The sequence below is a fragment of the Podarcis tiliguerta genome, assembly GCF_965153285.1.
Source record: "Podarcis tiliguerta genome assembly, chromosome: 5".
In the NCBI taxonomy this organism is placed as follows: Eukaryota; Metazoa; Chordata; class Lepidosauria; order Squamata; family Lacertidae; genus Podarcis; species Podarcis tiliguerta.
This window is the reverse complement of record NC_139538.1, coordinates 40867270-40884316: the sequence shown is the minus strand read 5'-3', so window position 1 is coordinate 40884316 and position 17047 is coordinate 40867270. Positions and strand designations below refer to the sequence as shown.

General features: G+C 47.9%; 1 protein-coding gene across 2 annotated transcripts in view; it reads left to right on the top strand.

Moving 5' to 3' along the window:
* Nucleotides 1–4810: 4810 nt before the first annotated feature.
* Nucleotides 4811–17047, top strand: part of CNNM1 (cyclin and CBS domain divalent metal cation transport mediator 1) — a 20629-nt gene continuing 8392 nt past the window's right edge. The window contains exons 1-7 of one of the 2 annotated variants that reach the window (XM_083443789.1): nucleotides 4811–6891; nucleotides 10169–10312; nucleotides 11152–11292; nucleotides 11641–11810; nucleotides 12498–12597; nucleotides 14043–14090; nucleotides 15354–15416. In XM_083443789.1, the coding sequence (XP_083299915.1) occupies nucleotides 5223–6891; nucleotides 10169–10312; nucleotides 11152–11292; nucleotides 11641–11810; nucleotides 12498–12597; nucleotides 14043–14090; nucleotides 15354–15416 (2335 nt within the window). In that variant the 5' untranslated portion in view covers nucleotides 4811–5222. The remainder of the gene's footprint in view (nucleotides 6892–10168; nucleotides 10313–11151; nucleotides 11293–11640; nucleotides 11811–12497; nucleotides 12598–14042; nucleotides 14091–15353; nucleotides 15417–17047) is intronic. The other variant, XM_083443790.1, reaches the window with a different exon arrangement.

The following is a 17047-nucleotide window of genomic DNA, read 5'->3' as shown; positions in this document are numbered from 1 at the left end:
GCCCTTGGCCACTGTCCCAGATCTGCCCCACAACTTGTAAGGCACTGCCCAGAGGACTTCCAGATAAACTGCACTGCAGCTCAGTCCAAACAACAACAACAAAAAAGATTTTGGAATGTGCATGCAGGAAGCTTCCCTTTCTGGGGATGTCTGTTTCAATCTGCTCCCTAAAATAATCCTTACACTAGGGGCAAGCAGAAGTTAGATTGAGATCTGCTAAAACGCTGGGTAATTTGCAGTAAGGGTTTGTGACCCCCAATTGCTTATTGTTTTAATTTTAAAAAGGGTTAGGGTTGTTTTCTCCTAAATTAGGTTGGCAAAACTAAGTTTGGGAGTAAAATAGCATTAGACCTTTTGAAAGGAGCAGGAGCTCAGTTTATTGTGCTGAGCTTGCGCTCTGAGGCATCCCATTACCTATTCTAAGCTTGTGTTTCCCTCACCTACATTTTTGCACCTGGCTTTGATGGAACTTGGGGTTCCAGCAAAAGATAAAGTAGATCTTGCAAACTGCTCCCCCCTGGTATGCACTGTTCTGTGGGTGCCTCTTGCACTCCTCTGAGTCATCTACAGAGTTTAAAAGAAAGAAAGAAAAAGCAAACACATGCCAAAGAAAGAGAGGGCGTAAGTTGTTTATCCCATGTAGAGGAGAGATCTCATCTAGTGGAAGGAAGGTGTTCAAATACTATTTCCCATCTTGTTTTGTTATACAAGGCTGGAAATACTGCTGTCACAGAGCTGGCAGTATTTTGATACCTCAACAGAAGCCTTGATCACATTGATGCTGTGGACTGACAGGCAATTGTGAGCAGTTGGTATTTCATTAGTACTTGCACTACATTGCATTCTGCAAGGAGAATGGTTTATTACAAAGTCTCTTCAGCTATGAAGGTTATTAAGACAATGAAATACTTGAGCTGTACTCGTTGTTAGGACAAACTAAGGCTGTGAGTGACATGCTCTAATGAAGATCATTTTCTCCATCTCAAGTCCCTGAGAAGAAGGGATATAGCTTAGTGGGCATGCTCCATAGACTTTCCTGTGTCCCATATTAAAACACTTTTTTTCTTTTTTGGCCAGAATCTCCTCTTCTCTGCCTTCATACTTCACTGCCTCCTTGTAAATACCTTTAAAGTACTCCTTTTGTGGACAGTTTCATAACATTAATTGTCACTTTTCAGTAGATAAGTACTGATTCCTTTGGGAAAACCACAGGTACATGCTGCAGGCAAGAAGTAATGCACACTTTGTGTTGGTTCAGCTTCTTCTTTTCCCCAGTGTGGGTTGTCTGATGGGGAATTTGTGCAGTTGGAAAATCTGCCATTAAAACTCCCTGAATCTTCATTTTTTATATATATTGCTGCCATGAAAAACATTACTTTCCTTATACAGAGAGAGAGAGAGAGAGATGAATACAGGCAAGGATCAACCACAGCTTTTGGGTTCTGCAGACACTCTTATTTTTATTGATTTTTCCTGTAAAGACTCAGCCACAATGGAAAATTATTCTCTTCAACACAAGCATCACAACAGTTGCTAGTCAGCCTCCCTAAAGAACTTCACAGCCCACTCTGAAAACCACCAGATCTGCAGAGCCTGTGTTATGGAGAAAGGGAGCCACCTTATGGTTATTCCAGCTATTTTCAATATACAGAGTGGGAAAGGGAGGCCAGAATAAAGGCTTAAAGAAGGGAAGGGGCAAATGTTAAAGTGCAGCCCAAATCTTTTTACAAAAGGAATGCAGCATCAATAAACTCTAGGACAGCTGCCATTATATTGAATGCAAAGCTGCATCTTGTACATTCAGCAATACATTGCAATAACAAAACCAGTGGTGTTGCTGTAAACTATGCAGCAAAAATTATTTTTGGACCAAAAAAGTTTTTTTCTCCACCTCCTCCCCTAAAATTCTTTGCCCAACATAGATCCTCATGACGAGTTCTGACGGATTCAAAAGCTTGCTCCCTAATTTGTGACGTTTTTGTTGGTCCTAACAAAGGGACAAAACAGAAATGATTTAATCCATTGTCATGCATGCAACCTCTGCTTAGCTTACCTGGAGGGTTGCCCTCAAATAAAAACTTATCTGCTACATAGGTCAGGTAAAGGCAAAGGTAAATGACCCCTGGTTGGTTAAGTCCAGACAAGAGCAATTATGGGGTGCAGCACTCATTTCACTTCAGGCTGAGGGAGCCAGCATCTGTCCACAGACAGCTTTCCAGGTCATGTGACCAGCATGACTAAACTGCTTCTGGTGCAACAGAACACCATGACCGAAGCCAGAGCGCACAAAAATGTCGTTTACCATCCCACCACAGTGGTACCTATTTATCTACTTGCGCTAGTGTTCTTTTGTACTGCTAGGTTGGCAGAAGCTGGGGCAGAGCAACGGGAGCTCACCACCATCGCACGGATTTGAATTGCCAACCTTCCGATCGGCAAGCCCAAGAGGCTCAGTGGTTTAGACCAGAGCACCACCCGTGTCCCTATGTACAGAAGTAGCAAATGGCACTCCAGGAGATGATATTATTGTCACAGCAGTGAAATTAGCAGTGGTGCTTCACTCTGCTCATCCCTGCTCCACTATACCACTGAGCCGACCTGAAGGCAAGTTGCGTGTCACTCATTTCCAAAGATTCTGGCAAACTGCAGTGGTGCCTTGTAATTCATCAGGTATCCTAAAAATAAATAGCATTATCTTAAGGAAAGAGGTCCAATTAGATAACAGAGTGGCATTCAATTACATTTTTTTGAGCTAGCACAAGGATTAGGAATAGTGCAAGGAGAATTCCACCCCCTCCCTCGTGCACACCCCACACCATTCCATAATCTGCTTTGGAGGGTTGGGGGGGAATCCCAGAACAGATTGAGGGGGGTACAGGGGAAGGAGAGGGGAAGATCATTCCATTGCTCAAGGAGAAATCCTTGCACTGACCAGTGATCTGCTTGACACTACACTGAATACAACCCCTAATGTCTCTCCTTGTTCCATGGATTCTGTGAAAACTAAAGGAATCAGCATACAAATTCACTGATTTGTGTAACTGTATTGGGAACACCAAAGATTGTGCCCTGGCCCAGGTAAACAAATGCAGTATGTGGATGTATGCATTGGCTCCGGTCTTGTCTGAACTTTTCACTCCCCATTGTGTCACGTGCACTGTCTAATTAGCTTGTTAAGTAGACATAGCTTTACTTACAGATAGGTAGCCGTGTTGGTCTGCTGTAGTAAAATAAAATAAAAAAAATGAAGTATGCATGCACACAAAAGCTCATACCAATAACAAACGTGTGAGCTCCTGTTGTTCGGTCCCTGCTCCTGCCAACCTAGCAGTTCGAAAGCACGTCAGGTAAACGGCATTTCCGTGCGCTGCTCTGGTTCGCCGCTCTGGTTGCTTGCCACATGACCCGGAAGCTGTACACCGGCTCCCTCGGCCAGTAAAGTGAGATGAGCGCCGCAACCCCAGAGTCGGCCACGACTGGACCTAATGGTTAGGGGTCCCTTTACCTTTACCTTAAGGTGCTACTGGAAGGAACTTTTTTTATTTTGTTTAGACATAGCTTGTCAGATTTCCCTGCTCTGCCCTGCCAATGCTAAGCAGTGGCTACATAAAGATGCAGCCCTAAGCAGGGCAGAATGCCATTCCCCTCCACTAATAATAATAAAATGGTCTAACAAGATGGTATTGCAATACGTTGAGGTATTTCTCTGTTTTTGTATTTACAATTATGTAGTATATTATGAAAAATAAAGGGTTTTCTTCCTAGGAAAAATAATTAATTGTACCCTGATCTTAAGCATCTTAACTTGGAAGTATTCCTATTAATTTCAGTGAAACTTACTTCTAAACACTTATATTAAATCCTGGAGATTTAGAAAGACGGGGACAGATTTAGTCTAACCAGATTAGAGATTAAGCTGATTTCATAATACCAGCAAAGGATTGAGGCTATAGTGAATCATCTAAACTAACATGTTTTTCACAAATGTGGATTTTTGTTAGCAAGACAGAATAACTTCACAAAGGGCTTTGCCAGATAGATATCTTTCCTAAGGGTGAGCTAGTAATACAATTTTCTCTTGGTACTTTACTGGCAGCAGCATTTCAAGCAATGCCCCCTTTTCCTTAGCTGCTAGGGGAAATGGCACACCTTCTACAAGTAAAAACATGTAATTATATAAGGTGTGCACTTTAGCACTATTTATCTATTTCCTTACATCTGTATCCCACCCTTTCTTCCATTCCAAGATGGCAAAAATGAGCTCACTAGAGAAAATGAGCTCGCAGTTTCCAAAAAGAAAGGGACCATTAGAGAGAGACAGTGGCTGAAGGTGCCTGTAATGTCCTGGCATCCAAATGGCACAAGCAGATTGTGAGGTAGGACTTTGGATGTGCTTCATGTCTGAGCGTTTATAGCCTCTTTGTAGTATTTGCCTTATTAACAGAAAAGCACAGGAATAGAGCAAGTCACACCATTGGTCTACCTAGTTTGGTACAGTTGAAGCTATGGTTTTCCCAGTAGTGATGAATGGAAGTGAGAGCTGGACCATAAAGAAGGCTGATCGCCGAAGAATTGATGCTTTTGAATTATGGTGCTGGAGGAGACTCTTGAGAGTCCCATAGACTGCAAGAAGATCAAAGGTATCCATTCTTAAGGAAATCAGCCCTGAGTGCTCACTGGAAGGACAGATCCTGAAGCTGAGGCTCCAATACTTTGGCCACCTCATGAGAAGAGAAGACTCCCTGGAAAAGACCCTGATGTTTGGAAAGATGGAGGGCACAAGGAGAAGGGGAAGACAGAGGACGAGATGGTTGGATAGCGTTCTCGAAGCTACCAGCATGAGTTTGACCAAACTGCAGGAGGCAGTGGAAGACAGGAGTGCCTGGCGTGCTCTGGTCCAAGGGGTCACCAAGAGTAGCAGCAATAGGAGCAGCAGAGAGCCACGGCACCCGTACTTTTGCTGTACACCAAGACGCCTTCTTAGACGGTCGAATGAACTCCTTGGACAACGCCCTCCCCTGCCCCGGCCCGCGACGTCACAAGGGACCAGGCCAACGGATGATGGACGGAATTTCGAACTCCGACTCGAAGTCAACTATTTGCATCCGCCTGAATCCGGAGGGCGCCGAGCAATCTGCACGCATCCCGCCTCGCCCGCGCACGCTCTCGGCCGCGGACAGCGCGGGGGGCCGTGGGCGGGCTAGCCGGGCGCCGCTCGGCCAATGAGACACCCCGAGGGGCTGGCCGGCCCGCCCCACGCCCACGTGGCCCGCCAGCCGCTCCCACCCCCCGCGCCGCCGCTGCAGTATCACGTGCGGCCGGTGGCTGCCCTTCGGAGCCCTGCTCGGAGCCGCGCGCCCGGGATGCTGAGGATGGTGGGCCAGGCTTGGAGCCGCTTGGGCCCCGCGCTGGAGCGCCGCAGCGCCTGCTGCTGGGGCCGGAGCCGAGGCGCGGTGCTGCTGCTCTTCTTCTCGCTGTCGCCGCGGCCCCCTGGCGGAGCGGCGTGGCTGCTGGGGCTGCGGCCGGAGAGCACGGCGCCGGGGCGCGTGTGGCTCGAAGGGGGAGCGCTGCGGGCCGTGGAGGGCTCCCGCTTCTTGCTCCGCGTCTATTTCCAGCCGGCGGCCGAAGGCAACGCCAGCGACGGCTTCGGCAGCGGCGGCCCGCGGCAGGAGAGCGAGCGACGGCTGGTCTTCGTGGAGCAGCCGACCAAGGCGGAGCGCTGCCCGGAGCGCAGCGCCTGGGCCTCGGATGTGGAGGTGCTGGGCCCTTTGCTCCCCGGAGGCTCGGCCGGCTCGGCTTTGGCCGAGGTGAGGGTCCGGGAGCCGCGCAAGGGCGAGTCGGGCGCCGGGCCCGAGGGGCGCCGCTTCTCGCTGTGCGCCTGGGACGGGCGCGCGTGGCAGCTGCACGGCGCGCGAGGCGGCTTCGCGCTGCAAGTGCAGGCGCCGGCCGCGGGCTTGTCGGCGGGCTTGGTGCCGCTGCCCGCCGAGGGGTGGCTGCGGGTGCTGGGCGCGCTGGTGCTGCTGGCTCTGTCGGCGCTCTTCAGCGGCCTCCGCTTGGCGGTGCTGTCGCTCGACCCGATGGAGCTGCGCGTGCTGCGCAACAGCGGCTCGGCGGCCGAGCGCGAGCAGGCGCGCAAGGTGGAGGCGGCGCGCGGCCGCGGCGGGAGCGGCACTTACCTCCTGTGCACGCTGCTGCTCGGCCAGGCTGGCGCCAACGCCGCGCTGGCGGGCTGGTTGTGCGCCTCGCTGCAGGCCGTGCACAGCCCCTTGCCCGAGGCGAGCCAAGGCGTGCCCTGGCTGCCGGTGCTCATCTGCACCGGGGTCGTTTTCCTGGGCGGGGAGGTGTTGCCCTACTCGGTGTGTTCCCGCCACGGGCTCGCCATCGCGGCGCACACACTCTTCCTCACGCGCCTGCTCATGGCCGCCACCTTCCCGATCTGCTACCCGCTCAGCCGCCTTCTGGACTGGGCCTTGCGCCAGGAGCTGAGCATCTTCTCCACTCGGGAGCGCCTGCTGGAGACCCTGCGCGCAGCGGAGCCCCATGACCTGGTGAGCGAGGAGCTGGCCATGGTGCAAGGTGCCCTGGAGCTGCGCACCAAGGTGGTGGAGGACATTCTGACGCCCCTCAGTGACTGCTTTATGTTGCACTCGGATGCCATTCTGGACTTTGCCACCATTTCTGAGATCCTGCGCTCAGGCTACACACGCATCCCGGTCTACGAAGGCGAGCGGCGCGACAACATTGTCGACTTGCTGTTCGTCAAGGACTTGGCCTTCGTGGATCCCGATGACTGCACCCCGCTGCAGACGGTCACCCGCTTCTACCGCCGCCCGCTGCACTGTGTCTTCCATGACACCCGCCTAGACGTGCTGCTCAAGGAGTTCAAGACGGGTGAGGGCCCGGGGCCCCAGCCGCTCGCCTCCCGCCAGCATCACATGCCTCTCTGCTCCCTGCGTGCCCTGCTTGCGAGGTACCCTGGGACTCCACATTGCCCTCTCCTGCACTGGCCTGCCCTCTTGTCTTAGCTTAGTCTTGTCCTGCCTAGGTAATGTGGCTGGACTCCTGGGAGAGGTGCAAGGGTGTGTGTGTGTGTGTCTGTTTCTGTGTTCTTGTCATGCATGGCTCATGCAATCCTAATATTCCCTAGATCTTAAGTGAGTAAGCAATGCTCTCCTGGAGCTGCTTGAGAGGGAATGCATTGCTGTATAGGCCTACGGCCTCCCCTCCCCCCCAAAAAAAAAACCCCCTGCACACAGTGTGCATAAACGCATATGTACTGAATATTCTGCTCTCAGCTGAGTGATTCATGCATTTGCCATTTAGCCCTCCTTTCACAGAAGCCTGAACCTGGTCTGCCAGTTCTTTGCCTTCAGCAACTCTTGTAAGGAAGATGACTGCGCTATAATCTGCCTATTCCAGCTGAGTGTTAGGAATACAGCAAGATATACTTGCTGCGGGCATATGAAGCTACCAAGTCAGACTTTGGGTCCATCTAGGTTGGTACTGGTAGTGGTTCCCCAGGGTCTTGGATAGGGCTCTTTACTAATCCTATCTAGAAATATAGAGTTAACCCTGAGACCTTCTGCTTGAAAAGAATGTGCTCTACCACTGAGTTATGGGCCGGTTCTCAACAGAGAGTCTACAGAAAATAGCCCCTCCCATGTCATCTGTGCGCATGCCTGCGGTTGCAAGATAGCTGCAAAGCAAATAACCCAGCCCTGGCTTCTCTTAACACCAATTTAAAATATCACAGAGAACAGCACCTCTCATATCATATACAGATCCACACCAGGCGTTTAAAGCATATTTGGTGCACATTTCAAGGACATGACTTCCCTCAAAGAATCCTGGGAACTGTAGTTGGCTAAGGGTTTTGAAAATTGTATCTGAGGGGAAAGCTACAGTAGGAATCTGCAGCTTGCTAGATACCAGGTTATTAGAGGGGCAACAGAGCAGAAAAAGGTGCAAGAAACAGTAGGGAACAATACAGTCAGTAATCCAGCGTGGCGCTCCAAATGCTGTTGGACTCCAGTTCCCATCAGCCCCAGCAAGGGCTGCCGGTAGTCAAGGATCATGGGAACTGGAGTCCAACAACATTTGGAGGACCACAGATTTCCCATTCCAAGTATAGATTGTCCAGCTAAATGAAAAAGATGGGCCAAATAGCACTGGACTTAACTGGGATTGTGGATGAGTAGGTGGCATCCTGTCAGTGCCCAAAACTATAACTTATCTTCCTGATAACTTTTCCAGACACAAAGCCCATATTCCCTTGCTTTTGCTTCGTAACATGGTTGATTGTGCCATGGGTGTGCAGTGCTGCTGTTAGGAAGAGAGAACAAAGGTTATAGTTTTGCTATATAAACATCGCATCAGACAACTTATTTTGTGTTCAATACCTCTCATCAGTTAGCATTGTGCACCTTAATTGTTAGGGATATGTGAGCACACTGAACCAGAGTAATACCATGTTTAAGATTTGTCCAGTGGTGGTTCTACTTAGTCATCCCTGAGTGATGCTAGGGGTCACTTGGCTGAGTTGCAGCTGGTTGTGCCAGACACAGGCAATCTAAAGCAGCTGCCCTTTTGAAAGGCAGGGAGTTTTATGTTTGGTCTTGAATTTGGCTTATTTAATCTCCAGGTGTGCAGTACAGGCTCCCCTGATGCTGTTCAGCTTTGCTCTGGCCATATGGAAATCATTAATACCCATTGATGTTGTTCAGGGTCACCAGCATTCACAATTTTATTGTGAACCTTGTGGTATCTGGTGCCAAAGCTGCAGCAGCTGAAATTGTGGGAATTTTGCCCTATATGGTTTTTTGTTTTGTTTTTTTTAATAGCATTTTTTAAGATGTTGCCTCTGCAGTACAGTTGGAGAAGTTCAGAAGCCTTGGAGCAAACAGCAATAACTGCTTCTCTCAAAAACTGATGAGGGGGTTAGTACATACATACATTGAAATGTACCCAGTTGTGTGAGCAGATGAAATGAACTCAAAGGAATCCTCACACTTAAGTTAGTATTAAAACGAATAGGCACACAGTGGAAGCTGCACCTTTGAATGCTGTCATGTTGGTGATCAGAAATCATCAGGGTGGGCAGATAATGGGTCTGCACTGCTTAACAGCAAAGAGACCAAGGCTAAGCATTTATTAGATCTATGCATCTTGGCTCTCATTCACATCCACTTTGCTGAGAAATATTTGAAAGCAACTACCCACAGTATGGAAGCTGAGATGCAGCCAATGCTAAATATGACATCTCATGGCCTGTCTTCATTGTTCCTTTTGATGAAGCTGAGCACAATCTTGCTGAGTCATGTTCAGCTTGCTTTCCTCTCAGTAGTGCTACTTCCTAGCAAATTATTCCCCATTTAGATGCTTTGGAATGTTCTTAAAGCAGCATACATGGAAAAGAGCAGCTGCCAGCATTTTCTCAGAGTTAGGTGCAATGTTCTGGGGGAAGAGAATCATAGAAAATGAGAGGTAAGTCTGGAACCTGTCGTGTTTCTTCCATGATCATTGAACTCTTAAGCCTATGTTCTTTGTTTCACTGCTCAGGCCCTGTTAAAATGGAACATCAGGGTTTGTTTTTTAATCACATTAAAATAATAATCATATGATTAACTGTTTCACACGCCTTTTGAAGTAGGAAGCCTAGTCGGCTCCCAAAGCATCTTCCTGGGCACCCATAATGGTCCCTTGGTTGTTTATTGAAGAGTTCTTGAATTAATGGCCTTTTCTGTAATACTTTAATCTTGATTTCAGTGCAAAAATAGGATGAGGCTTCAGGTTGGTTCATTGCTGAAGGGCACCTGATTGTATGTTTTGTATTGTCACAGAACCAGTGTTTCCTTGACATTACTCTTTTCCTTCACACCATTATGGACCTCTCACCTGTACCAACTATCAAGACACCTTCCCCACAGCCCTTTCATTCCACAGCAAATAGAATGTATTCCCTAGACATACATTGCTTACCTGTCCTTGGCACGGATGGGATAAAATGGAGTGCTTTTGCTTTGCATACTCATTTCAGGAGAGGATTGCTACCCAACTGAGCACTTGAGTCAACGGGCCCTGAAATATTCTAACTCCTTTTTGTTGGGTGCAGTGGGGCAGTTCACTCGAACTACTGCTCAGCCTGCTTGTGTTCATTCTCTCATTGCAGGTAAATCACACCTGGCAATTGTGCAGCGGGTGAATAATGAAGGGGAAGGAGACCCCTTCTATGAAGTGATGGGAATCGTCACACTTGAGGACGTTATTGAAGAGATAATCAAATCTGAGATTCTGGATGAGACAGACCTCTACAGTGAGTATTTGGAAGCACAGAGGTGACTGCTCCCCCAACCCTCAAACAAGCATCTAGAAAGAAGCAACTTCACTTTTAATTTTCTCACTCTGATTTTATGACTTACTGATCTTGCTGCTTGACAGAAAGTGGAGCTGCTGCTTCCCCCAAAGGTCTGAGGCAATGTTCCTGCATCAGAACTGTTTGGCTAAAGGGTGGTCTGCTAAGGGCTTAAGTAATGAAACACTGGGAAAGAGCTGTAGGTGGTCAAAGAAGCCATGTCTTCAGACTTTGTTTCAATGTCATGATTCAGCTCTGAGGCACAGAGGAATTAACAGATAGCTCCTGAGGTTGTACAGAATGTCTTCATCTCACCACAACTAGTTTCTGCACTTCTGTGCTTTCATGATGTGCATCTTGTCAGATATTATAAAATAACCGCTCTGTGTTGCACTTGAGAGAAGAAACGTTGGAACGGAACATCTTATGTAGTGGGAACTCCTCAGTGTGCAGAGCAGGGCAAATGTGGGGCTGCATTTTACTGGTCATTGCCATATAAAAATAATCAAGATGGCTCAAGAAATCCACAAATGTCACCAGTCTTTGGAACTCTTGAGTTTGCAGACAGGAGGTTCCAGTTTCAGAACTTCCCCCCACCCCATCATGTACTCAACAAATAAAAGATTTGAGGAAAGGGAAGAGGAGTTGCAAACACTTGAAATCTTCCAGCTGTTTATCTAGAGTCCCAGAAATCATCAGTTTTGTTTTGCTTCCAGGTTCAGGGGAAGAAGAGATGGAGACAGGGCACCATTTGTAGATTAGCAGCGCCATAACTCTGTTTGTGCTATCCTGACTTTCAGCTGACAATCGGAAGAAGGAACGGGCCCCTCACCGGGGTCGGAAACCTCATGACTTCTCCATTTTCCGACTTTCGGATAGTGAGATGAAGGTGAAGATCTCCCCGCAGCTGCTACTGGCCACCCACCGCTTCATGGCCACAGGTACCCAGCCCCTCCAAAGCACCTTTAATGATGAGGGTCCAGTCCTTGCCTTGAGCCAGTGCTGTCAGCAGCCATGATGCCTGCATACCTCAAAGAGCTATACTCTTCAGCTTCCCCAGCTCAAGATCTGATCTGCTTTATGGTACAGTGGAAATTATTTGAGCTCCCTTTTTTTTAATCTGGACAGAGAAGTTGATGGGTGCAGGGACTGGAGAATTCCCTCTCTCTTCCTGAGTTTCCATGGCACCCTTGGTCAGCATTTTGGGTTGTTGTTGGCAGGTCATAGAAGGTGTAAAGCCCCATCTCACTAACCTGGAAATGCTTTCCATTCCCATTGTTCCCTTGCAGAGGTCGAGCCCTTCAAACCCCCGTTTCTCTCAGAGAAGATCCTGCTGCGGCTGCTCAAACACCCAAACGTCATCCAAGAGATGAAGTTTGACCACAAGAACAGGCGAGCCCCTGAACATTACCTCTTCCAGCGCAATCGGCCAGTTGACTACTTCGTGCTCATCCTACAGGTTGGTCAAACATTCCTTGAGAATCCGTAGTCCCGGAGGGTGAAGTGACTGCTAAGTATAGCACAGCTACACCCACCCTTGGATCTACAAGGCCTTACTTCCCCAGCTGGATTTTAAAAGTGCTGCAGCCTAGATCAAGGAATAAGGTGTTGGATTTCAGTTCTTTTGCAGTAAAGTTGACGATGCTCTAAATTTGCTACCAATATTGGGGGGAAACAAATATCTTGTTAGCTTGAGCTTGGCTTATGACAGCCAACCACTAGATACTCCAGTATACTTTTCTCCCTGCCCAAGGCTGGCTTTTATCCTTAACCCCCAACCTTGGAATCATTCTTTCTGTGTCCCTTCTGTTGATGCTTCAGACTCCTATCAGGCAGTCACTCCAAACCTATCAGGTATGGGCTCTCCCAGTTTGTCCAGGGGCCCTCACTCCTAGCTTTTATGTGTCTCGCATTACCCTGTGTTTTTTCCTAATGATGCCCCAACAGCCTTGGCTCACACCTTCTGCTTTCTGCCTTTATGAAGGAACACCCACACTTATCTGTGTAAACAGCCTTTGTTTGGGTTCAAAGCAGTTTTGCTAAGATGCACTGGCTTTGTTTTCCTTCCTCTCTATTTTTTAATGAATGACCAAAGATTGTGAGGACAAGGGTTGAGTTGTCTTTCCATTGTTTTATGCTTCTTCAGGGGAAGGTGGAGGTGGAAGTGGGGAAGGAAGGCCTGCGTTTTGAGAATGGAGCCTTCACGTACTACGGAGTCCCAGCTATCATGGCTGTTGTCTGCTCAGGTAAAAATCCAGAGCCAGCCACAGAATGGGTTGAGGGAAGCTCCAAGGAAGGGGCTTTTGCTGATGGCAGCGTTTGGCTTTTCACAGAAATGCAGAGTTAGCAAATTGTAATAGGGCAGAAAGCGAACAAAGGAAGAGGGAATGCAAAGGTCTGAAAGTAGAGCAAAAGTAATGGCGAAGGCTTGGTAACTGTGCCAAACAAGCCTGGGGGCCAGCTGTAGTCCTCCCAGCCTGTCTATCTGGCCTGTTAGGATTCTTCCCCAGAGGGTCCCTGCTTGGCTGCGGTACTTCCTTGAACTCTGATAATGCCTCTTGCTTGCCCAGATGGAGGGTAGAGAGAGGTGGAGGAATGTGTGCAGAAACTAGCCTACTGTACAAGGGTGAAATTTAGGTTCATTGCTCTGCCAGCTGCTGAAAGGCAGTTCCCCCACCCCTTCCCATTTCTGGGCCTTGCCCTGAGCTTTCTGGAGCCGCTAAGCCCACACCGTTGAAGGCTCTTCTCCATAAGGCCTAAACGCTTTTTCCAAGTACAATGTTTTGACTTCAGGTACTCATGAACTCTAATTCTCTGTTGCCCTTTAATTCTGTGCTGCAGCCACCTGAGCATGTACAGTTTGAACAGCCTTGCCAGAGGGAAATGGTCAGTGGTAAAGTGGAAGTCACTGAGCTTCTGGACCGCTGAGCTTCCTGTTCACATAGTTGGCAGCAGTCTATATGGCTTCTCATCTAGATGTGAAAGAACAAGTCCCCCCCATAACATTTTTGGAACTGCAGTATGGGAAACATTAATGGAAAGTCAGAAGGAGCAGTGTCTGCGACAGGGGTGCTCTCTTATCCTTGTAAGCTGGCAGACGTTGTGAGATACACTAAAAGCATCGCTGTAGCAGGGACTGCCAATCTGCGGCCAGTCCAGGCAGGCTGCAGCTGGTATGACCACCCTGGCTTTCCATTGTTGGGATGCGTCCAAGGAAACGGGGGCAGTTTGCAGGCCCCCAGCTGGCTCCAGCCAGTAGCCGGGCGATCTCCAGTCCTTGGCACAGCATAAATCAGCGACCCGCAGCTTCAGAACTCTTCAGAAGCTGGAGCACGCTCTAATCAGCAGAGTACTTAACTTCGCAACGGAAGGGCAGACAGGCATATGTAAAGCATATTTACAAGCAGTTTATTCAGCATAGATCAAGACAAAGAAAACATGTCTGCTCTCCTTCATATCTAAGAGCAGGAGGCACTAAGCAAAAGCTATACACAAAAGTTCCCAGCAGGCTGTGCTGGAATGTAAACAGACATGTGACACACAACAATCCACATATCTGTTCCTCTTAGGTGAAACGGAACATCGATATCCATACCCTTCAGAGAAAGGGTATCTTCCCTGTACTGTGTAGGGCTGGTACTACAAAGCTCTGACTTGAGACTCACCTTCCATCTGCCTCCTGTATTTTCAGATAACGACGTGCGCAAAATGAGCAGCTTGGCCGGGTCGTCTTTCTTGTGTACGTATTTTCTCCCCAACCTAATCTTTTGCTGATGTGGATAATGTGGAGCGGGACTGCTCAGGCGGGACATCCCCTGAAACACCCAGTCTGGATAGAAGACTGGACTTTCTACCACACCTCCCTGTCACATCCCCTGCCCCTTGTCACCATCCCCCTTCCCAGCCCAGAACAGGCAGTCCTCGTTTTCCCAAGCTGCACACAGAGACTCGGCTGGCCATTATTTACTAGGGTCCTAAACTCGGCCGCATCCAGCTCTTCATCCCACCTTCCTATCTCTTCATCCTCTGCCTCTACAGCCAATCAAGAGGCAACGAAGCGGAGGAACCCTAAGCCTCTCCTGCCCACATCTCTCCTGTTCTGGGTTCAGAAAAAGCTGGAGCTGGTCCTGCACATACTTAATATGTGTGGTAACTTGATCATGTATGCATGCATTGTGTGTGCATAACAAATATCCTTGCTCACATGCAGAACACCCACCTTCTCCCTCAAGACAGTAATGCTCCATGCAAATAAGGAAAATCTGTAGGAATAATAGTTACGGCCCCGAACCTTGGGTCCATAATCTCTTTTGAATGCCCAGAAACAATTCATACCATAATGTATAATTTGGTGCCACCCAGTGGTGATTGGCGGAGTTGCATCATGGTTCTACAACAAACGCTCACGACATATTTATTAAAACCTCTTTTTCCACTTGTCCCATGATTTCAAATCATGGGTCCAAGAGGGTTGTTGCTTCTTTTTCTGGTCCCACCAGCTTTACCCAGAATTGGAACAAATGTCAATCTGCAGATTCAGCAAACAAACAAAACCCCTCTAGCACCTATGATTTGAAATTGCAGAGCAAACAAAAGTGTGGCTGGGCCCTAATTATGATGCTAGGTGAGGCATTGTGTCTGTGAAATAATGTTGGTAGCATATGGAGTGAAATCTCTTTTCAGGGACCTTGTTCTGGTTATACTCCCCACCCCCCCGTCACAGTCTGGAGAAGGTTCTCCATAATATAACCCTACAATACTATGGATACTTAGGCCCTGATCTAGTTCTGGCAGTTTGCCTGCCAGAACTTTCTACCTGTTCACTTTATAAATAGCTGCAGGAAAGACAGCTCCACTCTGTATCTGTAAGCCCCTTGCAACTTTCTGAGCTGTAATTCTGTTGTCTATCCAGCCTAGTTCTTTTCTGTTCCTTCTAAACCCTTTCCCTTGCTCCTTCCCCTGCCCCCTGGTTTTTGTCTCCTGATTCTGGCCCCCCGTCTAGTGCCTGTGTCCGTGTCTCGTACCTTCGCCTTCAGCAGAGGGGAATCTCTGGCTGGCTCCCCAGGTAACTGTATATATAGCACCCAGCAAGAGTTCCCATGCTGCTGCCTGCTGATCCTTTTTCCAGCCCTGCACATTGGAGTATGGAAGAATACACACTACACTATCCTGCAACCTCATGATCCTGTGCTTAAATGCGAGCCCTTCCTCTAAGTCCACATATCGGCATATATTCTGCATGCATGCAAAAATGAACACTCTTCATATTTTTGCATGTGCTGTGCTTCTCCACAACTGTTACCTATTTGCCTGTGCTGAGCGGTGATCTACGTCAAAGGCTGCACATAAAACACCAGGGATAGCCACTTTCCCATAATTTATCATACACATAGAGGAGCTGCAAACAATAAATATTGCATATGAATATGCATGTGTGCTTATACAGAATATGTGCATACAAATCCATATACAAATGTGTGCATATGCAGAAATGTGCTGTATATGTTTCTAGAGATTCCAAGGAATACGCTCAATTGGCCAGTTCCAAAATTAGGGTCTAGGAGCATACCTCTTTACTAGATGGGCTGTGGTCTCACTGTTGCATCTGAACTGTGCATGCTTCCTCATTTCAATAGAATAGAATAGAATTTCAAGCAACGTGCATGGTGCCCAAATTAAGAGGGACCTTCTTACATGGGGGAAATGAGCTAAGAAAGTGCCGGTCAAAGAAGAAGGGGAAAGCAAGGTTTGCATGTGAAAATGGTAAACATGCATTTCCTGTGTAAATCTTACATAAACAGCAGTTAAAATATTAGGAAATTGGGATTGCGGGGAGGTGTTATATGGAAATTTTGTGGTAGCAGTAAGGTTGTTTTTTTTAAGTCACTGTTAGAGACATTTCTGCATCTGATGATGTGGACTCTAGTCTCTGAAAGCTCTTGCCATAAATACTCATTAAGGGCCACAAATCTCTTGTTACTGCGGTAGGTATCCTACAAGGTGTTTGATGTGCTATGGCTTGCAAGAAAGGGAAGGGAAAGGAAAGGAAAGGAAAGGAAATCAAAGAGACAAGAAAGATTAAGATCAAGGGAATTAGAAAAGTGGAGAACTTGACATGAAATGTTGCAAGACAGAATGGTCAAAAGACAGGGTGGGGGTAACGCTGCATAAAACACGAAGCTAAAAATATGAATCTTAGCTAGTGGAGAGAATGAAAGAATATAGTGTTAACCAGCTTTGTCAGTAATAAAACAGGAAAGTGTGGTGGTGGCAGTGTTGAAGAGGAAAATGATAGTAACAAAGGATATTGAAGTAAACTCCAATGCTATAGGTGCTGTGTTAATAGGTTTTAGGCTGGTGCTCTTCATAGGCAGGAGAAACACAGTCTTAAATAGGGTGTAGGCATTGCTTTTTTCCAGCCAGAGCTCAGCTCTGGCACCTCTCAGGTGGGTTCCATTGCCGTTCATAAACAAGGGAGACGTTCATGGTGAGCTCTCCTCCCTGTACTGCACAAGGAAATCTGAGGAGTGAGTGGAAGAGGAGAGAGGATGCTTGCTTTTCAGCTTTCAGAAACCTCCCCCCTTAATACATTCAGTTTGGCAACTGATCACCAATGCCTAAACCAGGCCCTTGAGCACCATAAAGCAATATGGAGGGAAGGTTTCTGCATGGAGTAGGAAAAGGTCTCCCCTGAAC